Source organism: Hypanus sabinus, chromosome 2 (genome assembly GCF_030144855.1).
Source record: "Hypanus sabinus isolate sHypSab1 chromosome 2, sHypSab1.hap1, whole genome shotgun sequence".
In the NCBI taxonomy this organism is placed as follows: Eukaryota; Metazoa; Chordata; class Chondrichthyes; order Myliobatiformes; family Dasyatidae; genus Hypanus; species Hypanus sabinus.
Genome location: NC_082707.1, coordinates 63,075,344 through 63,090,799, shown reverse-complemented (window position 1 = coordinate 63,090,799; position 15,456 = coordinate 63,075,344). Strand labels below are relative to the sequence as shown.

The 15,456-nt window shown below is 37.0% G+C and overlaps 1 protein-coding gene across 3 annotated transcripts in view; it reads right to left on the bottom strand.

Annotated features, from left to right (window-relative positions):
* Nucleotides 1-15,456, bottom strand: part of ift80 (intraflagellar transport 80 homolog (Chlamydomonas)) — a 233,645-nt gene that overhangs the window by 58,523 nt on the left and 159,666 nt on the right. For all 3 annotated transcript variants that reach the window (XM_059947169.1, XM_059947177.1, XM_059947185.1), the window contains 5 exons: nt 12,976-13,155; nt 7,506-7,624; nt 6,239-6,313; nt 5,220-5,383; nt 1,792-1,856 (listed from right to left, as the gene is read on the bottom strand). In XM_059947169.1, coding sequence (XP_059803152.1) covers nt 1,792-1,856; nt 5,220-5,383; nt 6,239-6,313; nt 7,506-7,624; nt 12,976-13,155 — 603 coding nt within the window. The remainder of the gene's footprint in view (nt 1-1,791; nt 1,857-5,219; nt 5,384-6,238; nt 6,314-7,505; nt 7,625-12,975; nt 13,156-15,456) is intronic.

Below are 15,456 nucleotides of genomic sequence, written 5' to 3'. Positions count from 1 at the left end.
ATGCACGTTGCTTAATGTAAATTTTCAGTTTTCACAGTAAACATCTACTTCAATGATTTGCATACCTTGTGATATACACATATTTCAATGTAACATTGCTATACATTATAACACTGATGTATATTTTATGGTTGATTGATAGTGACTGCCATTGATCTTAAAGAAAGCTATTCAAAAAGTGGAAGTACCCTTTATGAAAATGGTTTCCCCTTGCCTAGTGTTAGTTAGATTCTGGTGTAAAGAACAAAGGATATCTGGGGTTTTACAAACATACAAATTAGACAAATTAGAATAGGTCTCTGGGACCCTCCAAACTCCTAACTATTAAGTCATTTAGTATTATTGATCTTATTGTAAACTTAGTTCAGCATTCTGTTTAATCATGACAACATTAAAAAAAAGGATCTAGTGCTTTCCCAGCTTACTTGACAAATAAACACTTCTCATGCTCCCAGCAGGGTAGAGGTATCAATTATAAACAACATTTCAATACCTGTACCCAGCTGGAAGCCAGATTAGTTTATTCATGACAATATTTCACTCCTTTCTTATTAAATCTCCATCAATCTCTATGTTAAAAATATTCAAAGTCTGTTTCCACTGGCTGTTAATAAGCAGCATTCCAAAGACTATTTTTCAGAGAAAGTTTCAATTAATATCTCTAAAATGGGTGACTCCTAATGTCAAAACAGTCACCATATTTCTAGATTCTCCCACCAGAAACATTCTTTTCCATGTTCACCCTGACTAGACTCCTCATCTGTGATGTTGACAAACAGTCTGTGTGTCACATTGAAACACTCATAGACAGCACCCCAGCAAGTTAAAAGCTCCAGTTTTTAATATTTACTTTACTTTCTTTTAAAGGATGTGGGTGTCCCTAGAAGGCCAGTATTTATTACCCATTCCAAACTGCAATTGAGAAGGTAGAGATAAGCAGTCCACCATCTTATAATGCTGGTGATCTTCTGGCAAAGTACTTCCAGAATACTTTTAGAGAGGAAGTTCCAGAATGAGGATAAAAAAAACAGTAATATCATTCCAAGCCAAATGATATGCAACTTAGATGGGAATTACACTTTGTGATGTTCTCATCTATCTGCTACCCTTGTCCTTCTTTGAGATAGTAAATCCACATTTAACGATTACTGTTTAAACAGCCAAGAAAAGTAATAACAATACACTTTGCACATCAGTGGTAGACTAGGCTGCTTTGTCCCAGAAGATGCATTGATGGAGCTGTACAGTACCTGGAAAATTTTGCTGGGATTAAGGAAAACTGAAATACAGTAAATATTAATTATTTGGAAATAAATATTAATTTGAAATTACAATTTGCAGGGAATTAGACTTCAAACCTAAAATTAGCTTTTCAGAACTAGACTGTTCAGCTGTAATCGTGGCTCAGAATACTATCAAAAATACAAGTGTAGTTCATTCAATAAAATCAGCATCTTTTAGGATATATGAATTAGTCAGAAAGATTTCCATTTGCAGGTACTGTCTGTGAATAAAGATATCAAGTACAACAACTTGCTGATTTTTGCATGTAACTATGCATTAGTGGACACCAAAGACTACTGTTAGTTTCCCAGTAAAACAACATTAAAAGCTAACATTTTTAGCATTACTATAGCTACAAAACCAGGATAAAGATTTTTTTGTTCTTCACTAATGATTAATTTTGTTAAAATCCAGTGCACCCTGTACAAAACCAGTTTTAAGTGAAAAAGGTTATGCATAGAGAGTAAAGCCCTAATGTATAATTTTTTTAAAATCACAACAAAATACCTTATGAACTAGAGGTTTTCCATCACCAAGAGGCTTTCCAGAAAGTGCATCAATAAGATAAATCACTACGAGAACACAAAAAGACAAAAGATGCAAGGCAATTAGAAGATACGTAATATCCAATTTATTCCATTCATGAATAATTCTCAGAATTCAAAATGCAAACTTATTCTTTAGCTGAGAAAAGGGAAAAAAAAGTTCAATGGTCTTATAAAGTCCCAGAGCCAAATAAGGTGCAAGTATGAAAATATTCCAACAGTAAAAATCCTACAAATATTTAAAAGGATGCCAAATCTGCTGCATACTTGCTTTTCACCCTGTTTAATTCATTTACTTACAATGGAAGATTATAACCATATAACAATTACAGCACGGAAACAGGCCATCTCAACCCTTCTAGTCCATGCCGAACGCTTACTCCCACCAACCTGCACTCAGCCCATAACCCTCCATTCCTTTCCTGTCCATATAGCTATCCAATTTTACTTTAAATGACAATATCGAACCTGCCTCTACCACTTCTACTGGAAGCTCGTTCCACATAGCTACCACTCTCTTAGTAAAGAAATTCCCCTCGTGTTACCCCTAAACTTTTGCCCCCTAATTCTCAACTCATGTCTCGTTTGAATCTCCCCTACTCTCAATGGAAAAAGCCTATCCACGTCAACTCTATCTATCCCCTTCATAATTTTAAATACCTCTATCAAGTCCCCCCTCAAACTTCTACGCTCCAAAGAATAAAGACCTAACTTATTTAAACTTTCTCTGTAACTTAGGTGCTGAAACCCAGATAACATACTAGTAAATCTCCTCTGTACTCTCTCTATTTTGTTGACATCTTTCCTATAATTCGGTGACCAGAACTGTACACAATACTCTAAATTTGGCCTTACCAATGCCTTGGACAATTTTAACATTACATCCCAACTCCTATACTCAATGCTCTGATTTATAAAGGCCAGCATACCAAAAGCTTTCTTCACCACCCTAACCACATGAGATTCCACCTTGAGGGAACTATGCACCATTATTCCTAGATCACTCTGTTCTACTGCATTCTTCAATGCCCTACCATTTACCATGTATGTCCTATTTGGATTATTCCTGCCAAAATATAGCACCTCACACTTATCAGCATTAAACGCCATCTGCCAATCTTTCAACCCACTCTTCTAACTGGTCTAAATCTCTCTGCAAGCATTATGTGGACATAAATAAGTTTATTTAATGGTGCTGATAAAATGGATACTATTAAATTTAATATGTTTTTAAGATCAGAGGCTACTTTTAACTTGGCCTGTGGTCATGTGTAGGGTACCGGTGCTGCATTTTGTATCCAGTCCAGATCTATTTTGCGAAGTACTTTTATAAGAATGACTCAGACACCAACTTAATCAAATCAAACTGAAGGCAATTCTAATGTAATCAATGAGCAAACCTACAACCATGTGTTCGAAGGATCACTGAACAATGGACTGTGAACTATACTTATTTTAGCTGTGTTCATGAGAAGCAGAAATAGGTCGATAGCCCATATGTTCCCTATTGGAAGTTCAAATCAATCTTCATCTATTTTCCCAAATCCAAAACAGATTTCACCATAAGCACTAACAAGTATATGTTATGAACACACTTGGTTCATGTAAAATCCTGAATGAATACATGCAAAATTGAAAGATACAAGACAGATGGAGGAAAGTTTTTGGCTGTCTTAATTCAGATATCTATAAATAGATTAGCAGTATATAATGCATAGTTTCCATTTGTTCTGCTTCCACAATACAGATTTGACTAACCCCACAATCCAATCACTTCCCAATTACATCTTTTTGTGGTTGAAAGGTACCTCTAGTTATACCTCATGGCCTAGATCTTTGACATCAGGGACTAGTCTCACGATCTTTTAATAATAAAAACAAATAAAGCTTAAGGAAATATACCTTATCACTTTCCATCTTTTTTTTGTTTCTAAGAATAAAACATAACTGCAGAACTTGATGCTACCCAACTAGCTCATGAGTGAAGCTTACTTTAATAAACCAAATTGTTTTCCTCAAGTAGAATTAAATAGAAGATAATACAGTTCAAAATATTTGAAAAATGCTTATTGGAAAATGAAAATATAATCTAACAGACAGGAAATTTAAATAACTGACGATTGGAATACTACAAAAATATAACCTTTTTGGTCTGCAGCTTCACCCAAATTGAATTTAAAAATCTACTTCCTCTGACTGTAAAGCAAATGATAGAATCAACAATTAAGAATGAAATCAAGAGGTTTTCTTTACATAACTGGTTGATACTAAAGTATTGCATCTTTTTAATGGAAATAAGATAATTTATTGTTGCATAGGAAGACTGGATGCCGACTAAGAGAGACCACTTTGCTACAAGCAGCAACATCGGCAGCTTTCAAGATTCTTTCTCTCTGCATATAAATAGTGTGAATGGTGGACACGCAGACAACGTCCTTACTTCGTTCACCATGATCGAAACGCTTAATTATGTCTAGTCTTATGCTAAGTGTAACACCCTTACGCGCTCTTTTAGACTATTCCGATACCTTAGAACTCATCTTGCTAACGGATGCACAAAATAAATCGACATAAAGCACAGATGCTCACAGGCACGTGTTTAAGCAATGCTGGCTAGAATGCAGTTCCGGGGGAGGAGCTTGGCTACATTTTTTCGTAACAGTGAAAACATCTTCTGTTAGTGAAAACAGGTAACTAATGTAGGTCTTTCGTAACAATGAGGTGTCGTAAAGCGAACGTTCGGAAAACGGGGGCCACCTGTATTGTCAAGTCTTTCCTGCTTCAGCTAATCTGTTAAAAGCATTCATGTCTTTGTTACTTCTGGACTTTGTTGTTGATACTTTTCAGGCTAACTTCACATACCCTACCTACATTACATGCATTCAAAATGCTAGTCAGTTACTTACTCCCTGATTGAGGTTTATTCACCTAGTACACCTGTGTTTCTGACCAATGCTGGCACCCATTCCAACAAAATATTTTAAAATTCTCATGTTCTGTACACCTTTCTTCCAATTCCACAACCTTATCCAGTCTTAAGCCGTGTGGATCCAGTAAATAGGATTCATTGCACAATCTGGAGTTCAACATAGAAAAATAGGTGACTTTTGTGTTCTGATTTCTTTATTGAAAAGTAGCATGAGTAAAAATAGAAAATCCTTGCAAAGCTGATACTCTAAATACTAGTGGATCTTTCCCCTCGATGAAGCCTCAAGTTGGGATTACAATTTGATTTCCAAACCAACTACATTTGCTTTACACTCCAATAACCAGGAGTCAATAGCTCTTTTGTGAGGTGTATGGAGACATTTAGCCGTGTTAACAGTACTATATAATAACAAATTATTGTGGCTGCCACTCTTACTTCTTACAACTGCATATTTTACATACCTTTTTCATCAGTCTTATCTCTCACTGCAATTGTGTCATTGCTGAGGGAAACAGTCTGAGAGCTCAGTATGTCAGTTCTCATCCCTGGAAACTTAGGAGAAGAAATAAGGCGGCCTTCATAAGAATACAGATAAATTCCTGCTCCATCAAGAAGCAGAAAGTGCCTGAGGAAATAAACAAGTATTACAGATGCTACATAAGTATCTGAAAATTAAAGATATATCAAAATAGAAAACCTAATAGAATTAGAAATATTAAAAATTGTTGAGTTATGGGTATTTTGAACTGTAACATTTGAATGATCATTTTACTGCAAATTACTCCAAGTCAAAAACACAATTAAATTATCGTATGATGAACTCTAGTTGAAATGCATTATTAATTGCTCCCTTTGTTTATCCTCCTTTCTGTTTAGGTTCTCTGCCATGCTATATTTCCTAATGAGTACGATGATTCAGTGATAGCTTTCCCAATCTTTGCTAAGGTGTGTTTGAACACGGTTCTCAGAATTGCTTGGTCCATGTAGTTCAGCACGTTTCAACAGAACACATAGTAATTCACTTATGGATTCTGTGGAGATTGCAACACCAAATAACTGCTTTTTTAAACTGCATATTAAGATAACTAGAATTGTGCATGACACAATCTTGTAATGTGAAATGAGAAACTTAATTAAAATAATTTCCAAAAAACCTGCAATCTCAAATGCAGCCAATTTTTGAATATTTAAAAGAATGCAATTTGTTTTGAAGAAAATTAATTATTAAATTATGCTTTTAAAGAGATAAATGAGAATGACAGTAGCCTTAAGTAAACATTAGAAAATCATTAAAATTATTTCCATAGTACTTATTACACCTTAATTACAAATCATAGCCTATTTTCAACTGTTTTACAAAATTGACTTTTAAATTTAAAATAGTTTTACACAATTGAAAGTAATTTGAGTTACAGTAAATTCCTTTATGTACATGAAAGCTCTATCCACAAGTACTTATAGATTAAAAGCAATTACTCACCTCTGTGCCTGTAAAATTAAACTAACAGTACCTTCTTTCAAGTCAAATACAAGTGGGGTATTCCAATTCTTTGTGCTGAAGTAAAATAAATAAATACACTATGTATACTTTATAAGTTATATAATTAAGAAAGAAATCAGAGTCTGCGACACTTTAAAGTACATTGTACATTAAACACAATTAACATTATGTTTACTTTAGCAGTTTTGGGAAAATAAGAGATATTAATACATAATAGAACATAATCAAAAGCACAGCAAATTCAATAAAAAAAATCTTTTAATACATCAGCTTTGGGCCATGTTTTATTGTTTTATAACACTGAATCACAGTGGATTTAATTAGGCTTTTTTGACATTGATCAACAGAAAAGACACTTTTGTGTCAAAGTGAAAACAAGTTTCTACAATTGGTCTAAAATCATTATAATTATTGAACACAAAGTAATTGATTACATAATTACCTCACTCGTTTTAAGTCAATATTTAGGAGATGCACCTTTGGCAGCAATTACAGTGTTGACTCTGTGTGGAAAGGTCTCTTTCAGCTTTGCACATCTGGACACTGCAAATTTTCCCCATTCCTCTTTACAAAGCTGCTCAAGCTCTGTTAGATTGTGTGGGGATTGAGAGTAAACAGTCCTTTCCAAGTCCAGCCACAAATTCTCAATTGGATTGAGGTCTGGACAATAACTTAGCCACTCCAGGACATTAACTTTGTTTTTTTTTAAAGCCATTCCTGTATAGCTTTGGCTTTAAGCAAAACACGCAACATCTGCAGATTTTCCTCATGGTGTAGTTTTTGTAGTTTTTGCCAGGACACTGACTCACCTGCAGTTGGACCTTCCAGATACAGGTGTATTTTAACTATACAGTAATCAATTGAAACACCTTGACTGCACACAGTGATCTCCATTTAACTAATTATGTGACTTCTAACCCAATTAGCTTGATTGGGTATGTCATATTAAACACGATGAATACTTAGGCAATCAATTTTTTGTGTTTCATATTTGCAATTAATTTAGATCACTTTGTAGAGATCTGTTTTCACACAAAACTTTATTTTTCTGTTGATCAGTGTAAAAAAAGTCAAATTAAATTCACTGTGATTTAATGTTGTAAAACAATAAAGAATACACCAAAGTGGGGGGGGCGGTGAATACTTTTTATAGGCACTGAACATTTACTTTAAGGGATATGTAATTGAGAAGTACTTTCACAGGTAGACTTGCCAATGGAAAATTTTCAAAGAAAAATGAACTTACCTATATACATAACATTGCAGTGTGGTTACAACTACCAAGTGCCCTTGTGACAATGAGGCCTTTATCACCCTGTCGCGGAATTCTAAAACATCTACTGCATCATTCAACACATTCCGCACCTGTTTGAACACAATCAGAAATTTGATGTTCATAACATATTAGTTTCCCATGAAACTGCTGGCAACAATCTGCACAAGTGTGAGCATGCTTTGCAACCCACATGCAAAGACAAAATCCTGATTTATAGATGGAGCTTAAAATGGAGCTGATAAACCTTTTCTGCACCCTCTCCAAAGCTTCATCATCCTTTGGTAAATTTACATAAATTTACAACATAACTTCCTGACTTTCGACCTCACTGCCTTGAATAATAAAGGCAAGAATGCCATATGTCTTTTTAATGACTCTCAACCTGTGTAGCTATTTTCAGGGAGTTTTGAACTTGGACCCTTTGCTCTTCAGCACTTAAGGATCTTGCCTTTAACAGTGCGCTGTCACTTTGCATTTGATCTACCAAGGTGCAACACTTCACATTTGGCCAGGTTAAGCTCCATCTGCCATTTGTCTGCCCATATCTGCAACTAATCTATATCCCATTATATTCTTTGTCAGTCTTCTACGCTATGCACACCACCACCAATCCTTGCATCATCTGCAAACTTACTAACCCCCATATGCATTTTCATCCAGTTGCACAAATCTGCCATGTGGCCTCCTACAGCATGCACCTCAAAGCACATATCAACCAATGCAGCCTCTGGAAAATCCACCATATGCATTGGTGGAATATACAAAACAACATCTACATCTTTCCCCAGGCCAACATCGTCTGCATAGGGGCCTGAGTTATAAACAATTAGCTTAGATGAATTGCCAGCATCATTTGCAAGCCTTACATTGGATTCCTAAAACAAATATTCTATTCTAAGCTATGTCATGGCAAGGGAAAAGCATGGTGGATAGAGGAATCCCCAATGATTTGCAGAAACACCTGACCCACAATCCACAGCTATTCGGTTTTAAAAAAAGGAACATTCAAAATAGTATCAAGAACATTGAATCCCATTGTCAAATGCACACAAGACCTCAGCGTAACAGCAGGAAGAGCACATCATCTCACATAATACCAAACAACTGTGCCTTCATGTACCTCCTGTCTTACCTATGGCAGAGTCTGGGGATCCATTACTAAGCATGTTAGCCACCTTAGAACACACAGGTGGCTGTGGTATTAAAGAGCAAGGGCATCACTACCTTTGTTTAGAATTACAGATGTTTGTGACAATGCAATGACCCTTTCCATGTGAGCGATGGAAATCACTGCAGACTGCATGCTTATTTATGTTCAGCCCTGTCAAATTTCACTCTCGTCATCAAACACTATCTGTTCTGCCTGTGAACACATATGTTATTAACCTTTTTCTCTGCCTCCTCCCCTCATCACAGCCTCGACTTTGAGCCTTTGACGTTTCAGATTCACAGAATATGGCACCTATATAATCTCCAAAAGATGAGCTGCTGATCTCTGCAAAAGGGAAGAAATGTGGCTTGCTATCAAAGTTTCCATTGTCCATTCACTAGTTCAGAATCTGGCTTCTTGTGGAATGACGGGTATTATTTAGGGTTGGGATGTGCGTAGACAGAAGGAAAACCTGGAGTAAAGGGCCACTTCTGTGTTACCGCCATAGAGATAGAGATCACCAATAGTTCAGCCTGGAAGACTCAGATGAGGACTTTGAGACACATAACTGCCAATGTCATTGTATATCAAGTTCTTGATTGAATGCCTAGATCCCATGCAAGTCTACAGGAAATACCAAGGTTCAAAGTTTCAGGTTCCAAGTTTCAAAGCTCTTTGGAGACCAACTTCTCTGGCAAGGATACAAAGAGCACTACTGCAGCTGAAGCCACAGACTAAAACAAAGGGCAGCAACTGATAGCCAATCCGTCAGCTGTCATTGCAACACAGGCAGAGGCTATTTAAGTGTCAGTATCAGAATAAAAGTTCAGATCATTGCTGACCATTCTACTTGCTGCTACCCAAGTGCAGATCAAAGAGTGGATTATCTGTTTGCAAGAGTTTTGAGATTATAATCATAGCTCTGTAATCAATTCTCTAGCAAAATGTAATTTCATTTAACAAAAACAGATGCCTTAGTCTGCATTAGCTTCAGTGGGTCCAAGAAATAAGAACTTGCTCTCCTTCCTAATGGATATCAGCACTCTTCTTCCCACAGCTGCCACCCTGGCAGAATCCATGAGTTCCCTCTAGCCAGTTTGTTAAAAATGTTGCTACTTACGGTGAAGTGGTAAAATTGAAGTTAACCTAATGGAGTACAGTGTAGAGAAATGTACAATCATGCATTTTGGTAGAAGGAATTAAGGCATTGACTATTTTCTAAGCAGGGAGAAAATTCAGAAATCAAAAATGCAAAGGGACTTCGGAGACCTCATGCAGGATTCCCCAAGGTAAACTTGCAAGATGAGTTGGTGGTAAGGAAGGCAAATGCAAAGTAGGTATTCATTTCAAGAGGACTAGAATATAAAAGGAAGAATGTAATTCTAAGGTGTTGGTCAGATTGCACTTTAAGTATTGCGAGGCCCCTTACCTAAGGATGTGCTGGCATCGGAGAGAGTCCAGAGGATGTTCACAAGAACTATCCTGAGAATGAAAGGGTTAACAAATGAGGAGCATTTGATAGCTCTGAGCCTGTACTCATTGGAGTTTAGAAGAATGAAGAGGGATCAAATTGAAACTTATTGAATACTGAAAGGCCTAGATAGAGTAGATGTAGAGAGGACGTTTCCTATAGCGGGGTAGTCTAGGACCAGAGAGCACAGGCTCAGAATACAAGGACATCCCTTTAGAACAGAGTTAAGGAGGAATTTCTTTAACCAGAGGATGGTGAATCTCTGAAATACATTGCCACAGGCAGTTGTGGAGGCCAGGTCATTGGGTATATTTAAAGTGGAGGTCAATAGGTTCTTGCTTAATAAGGGCGTCAATTGTTACAGAGTAAAGGCAGGAAAATGGGATTGAATGAAGGCATTAATCGTGGGCCAAATAGCCTAATTCTGCTCCTATGTCTTGTGGTCTAACCCATTTAGGGACAAAGCTGGTCACTGTCACTTTACACCATCTGTTGTTTTGTCTGTCTGCAAGGGAGAAATCTTTCATCAACTCTGATCAACAACAGTAGGAATACTGTTTAGAAATCATGGGTCAGATGAAGACACTTAGAACACGGCACAAAAGGAATGCACAAGAGTGACAAATGAATGGCTGAATAGTAACAATATCGATTGTAAATGTTGAATGCTTATTAATGATAAATTGCTTGGCTTGGGCTTTCATGACTTGCTCTCCATGGAACACTAATACAATAACTAGAAAGGGAAATCAGCACGACAATTCTGATTTGCTGGCACTGATGGGTCTTGATCATCATGGATAGAACATAATCATTTAGTGGTGAAGTATTTTCTACTTCTATTGATGAATAGCTTCATCCAGATCTGCTGATTTACTTGTGCTGACATAACTAGTACATTTGCTGATACGGGGTCAGTGGCAATATAGAGAATCAATGGAAGGCTTCACAACATGACCTGGAGTCCAGTTTACAGCTGATCATAAAGAGCACTAACTACTGTCACTCTCATTAAATGTGAGACAGACTGAGGCTTCATTTTATGCTGAAGAGGATGCTTCTGTATATTCCTGCTCTTCTAACAAATGCACTCAGTGCAGCCTTAGCATCAGGACGGTTAAGGAAATTAAAAGTTCTGTTAGCAGTTATTGTCCAGAATGAGGTAAGTGTTTTGAGAGCTACATTTATAGAAATGAAGAAATAGTTTAAATCCTTGTAGTTAGAGTTGTATTTGTATAGACAAGTGATTAGCATTAGACAACATCTAATGAAAGGGTGAACATATGAGGATTTGGCAGCTTTGGGCCTGTACTCACTGGATTTTAGAAGAATGCAGGGGGAATCTCATTGAAACCTACCAAATGTTTAAAGGACTGGGTAAGGTGGATATGAAAAGGATGCTTCCTCTGGTCTCTGGTGGGGTATCAAGAACTAGAGGGCACAGCCTCAAAATTGAGGGGTGACCCTTTAGAACAGAGGCAAGGAAGATTTTTTTTTTTAGCCAGAGAGTAGTAAATCTGTGGAATGCTCTGCTACAGGCCGCGGTGGAGGTTAGGTCTGCAGGTATATTTAAGGTGGAAGTTGATCATTTCCTGATTGGTCAGGGCATCAAAGGATATGGCAAGGCGGCAAGGTTGAGTGTGATCCAGGATCAGCCATGATGGAATGGTGGAGCAGACTTGATGGGCTGAATGGCCTAATTCTGCTCCTATGTCTTGTGCTCTTATCCTTTTACAAAACTTCCTCCCTGTAATCAATTATAGTCTTTGTCAGACAAAGAACTCATCCCATCACATTGGCTGCTTTTAATGTAGTATAGGAAAACCTGAAGTTTTTTTTTACTGTAAAATGATTTCCATGATGTTTGTACAATGGCAGTAACAATGAAAATGATAATTTTGTTGAGTAATGGAAAATTCTTGTGATTTCCAGTAATATTGATTGTACTTGCCGAAGTTGGTTATCAAAGTATTGTAAAATTCTAAGTGACAAGGTCTGTTGTTATTGGGTCAGGTACTGTCTCACTCACTGCCTGTGAAAAGCGTCAGATTTTAGAACATTCTTCAAGAGTGACTTGTGCTCTGCATACTTCCCTGCCACCTATTGTTATTCTTCCTTTCATTCTGCTTCTGCTGCAGTTCCTGTGCAGTAGGCAAGGTTTATAGAATAAAAAGTAATCAACAACAAAAAAACACAAGCTTTCCCTGTGAAAAGATCTGGAGGATGTTCCCTGATCAGCCTGAGTACCAGAATTATATTCTAAAGACTCTGATTATAACCTCCTTCAACTCGACTGGAGGCTTTTAAAGGACCTTTGGCTTCATATTGTATGCTGCTCTTACAGCACAACCAGAAACCCAGACTAGATGAGAAGTCAAGGAAGGCAAGGATAACTCTCATCTGTTTTTTGTGATTAAAATACATTGAGATTAGCAGACTGAGGATGAAAGTATTGCATATGGCACTGACCATAATTTATCCATATTAACAATCACTTGAACTGAAAGGTTTCAGCCTTTGTGATTACAATTTTAGGTTCATTACATAGCAAAGATTCAGTTTTGCACTGGAGCCTCTAAATGTTGTACAGGAACTGCAGTCAACCATGCATGCTCATTACGTGTATGTGCCACCTACACAGCAATGCTGAAATAAAGCTCTCAATATGTGCATTGAGTGTATTAGTTATTCACAATTCCCAATAAAATCTAGGTTGCAAACTGTTTATGTCACAACTAAAAATGATGAGCTACACAATAATTTCTATGCCATTCTCTATCATTTGCATTCTGTAAGAATTTGTTATTTTAGAAATATACCTGCATTGATCTTCGCTTTGTCAATGTGATTTCAAAATTCTTCCACTCCCAGCGCTGCTCTATGATATGGGCAAAAAGCACATGACCATTTCCACAAGCACCAGCGATTTGAATACCATCAACAGACCAAGTAATGTTGAACACACTTCCTGTGTTTGGCTTTTCAAGTGCATAAGACCACTGTAATATAGAAAATTAGCATTTAATCATATTATATTTAGAATATTCAAGCTTCCATTACAAAATGAGGACAAAGTATTTGAAAACACGTGTATTACTTATTTTACATCTGTGTAAGGTTATGACTATTTTGCATGAGTCAACTCAGACATTTCCCCATTATCTTTAACAGCAATGCCAAAGCCTCCCAGTATTTGTCAGCATTGTCCATCAGGTTAGTTGAACAAATCTAGGGCAGAAGGTCTGAATACTGAACAACACACAACTCATCCTTTGCACTTAAAAGATTATCCAATATTTACAAAGCTGGTCAAGAATATTATGGAAAACTCACCTGCATGGTTGGAGTCCCAACAATATTGAAGAATCACATCACTGAGAATAGATGTTCCAATGATAATCAAATTCAGTGCACTATTGTTGCAGTATGCATGTGCAGGATGTTCTGATTCTATAGTTTCACTTCTATGTTCTGCTAAGTGCACTAGAGTCCAATTCATGAAAACTGCTGCCTTCTCCCTTCTTTCAGTTTTTAACTAAATTACCTTACGAGCTCATCTGTTCATTCCTTTATTTCAATACAGCTATCATCAACCCTTCCTAAAAATTTCCATCCTCAATATACCATCTTTGCAAACTAGCTGTTGGATGAAGGGTGATTCTTTTTCTTCTAATGTGCTGATTCATCATCCAGAACAAGTAGAACTAACATTTCAATACAGAGATTTATGAATGACTAAATAAGTTCACAATTATGTACCAATTAATATATAATGTAACTATAGTTAAGGCTATAAAGTAATTCCTTACAAATATTTCTGCTGAGATCTGCTGTTAAGTAGAACATAAAATTGACATTTCCTTCCTAAATGTGATCTTAGAGACAGTAATCTATTACCTTTAAAAATGTTTGTGAACTGTTAGTGTACTAGTTTGTATATCATCAATACAATTGTTAGCAGTTATCCTTATTTGATAAGTTCCCATATATATACATTCTTACTTTACTGTAAGAATGTTTGGGGAAAATGGAGTAATTAGCATTGATACAATCTAGCAACATACACAATGTAAAGCACTTGTTGCTTTTACACAAAGCAGTGCTGTAAAGTGATAACAATTACACACAGAAAATGCTGGTAGAACGCAGCAGGCTAGGCAGCATCTATAAGGAGAAGCGATGTCAACGTTTCGGGCCGAGACCCTTTGTCAGGATAACAATTACTATTATAGAAACAAAAATAAATTGCAATGTATTATGGTAATCTGTCCTCTGTTCCATTATTGCTCCAATAACTTAGATCCTTACATGTAATTAAATCACCAGGCAATTAAGTAAAAAAAAACAACTTCCAGTCAACTGTTCCCTTGAACCATTACACAAGAGAACATTGTAATGTGCAGTGTTACTGTGCAATTCTTTAATGGATAAACTGGACTATTCTGGATCAGGCAGGATGGAAAAAAGATGTTAAACAAATGGAGTTCCTTTACTCCAGTTTGAAAATAAATCTGAGGAATCACTTTCTGTTGTTTATATTAGAATTATACTTCCACATGGTCTTATCCACAAATACTGCTGACAAGTATCTGATGAAGTTACAGAACCTGGGCCTCTGTACCCACCTCTGCAATTGGCTCCTTGCCTTCCTAAGCAGAAGACCACAATTGGAGCAGATTGTTGATAACATCTCCTCCTCACTGACAATCAACACTGGCGCACCTCAGGGTTGTGCGCTTAGCCCACTGCTCTACTTTTTCTATACCCATGACTGTGTGGCTAGGCAAAGCTCAAATACCATCTATAAATTTGCTGACAACCCAACCATTGTTGGTAGAATCTCAGATGGTGACGAGAGGCCGTACTGGAGCGAGATATGCTAACTAGTGGAGTGGTGTCACAGCAACAACCTAGCTCTCAACGTCAGTAAGATGAAAGAGCTGATTGTGGACTTCAAGAAGGGTAAGACAAAGGAACATGTACCAATCCTCATAGAGGGATCAGAAGTGGAGAGAGTGAGCAGATTCAAGTTCCTGGGTGTCAAGATCTCTGAGGACCCAATATGGTTCTAACATATCAATGCAGTCATAAAGAAGGTAAGACAATGACTTTACTTCATTAGGAGTTTAAAGAGATTTGGTATGTCAAAAAAGTACGCAAAAACTTCTATAGGTGTACCGTGGAGAGCATTTTGACAGGCTGCATCACTGTCTGGTATGGGGGTGGGGGGCTACTGCACAGGACCGAAAGAAGTTACAGGGGGTTGTAAATTTAGTTGGCTCCAACTTGGGTACTAGCCT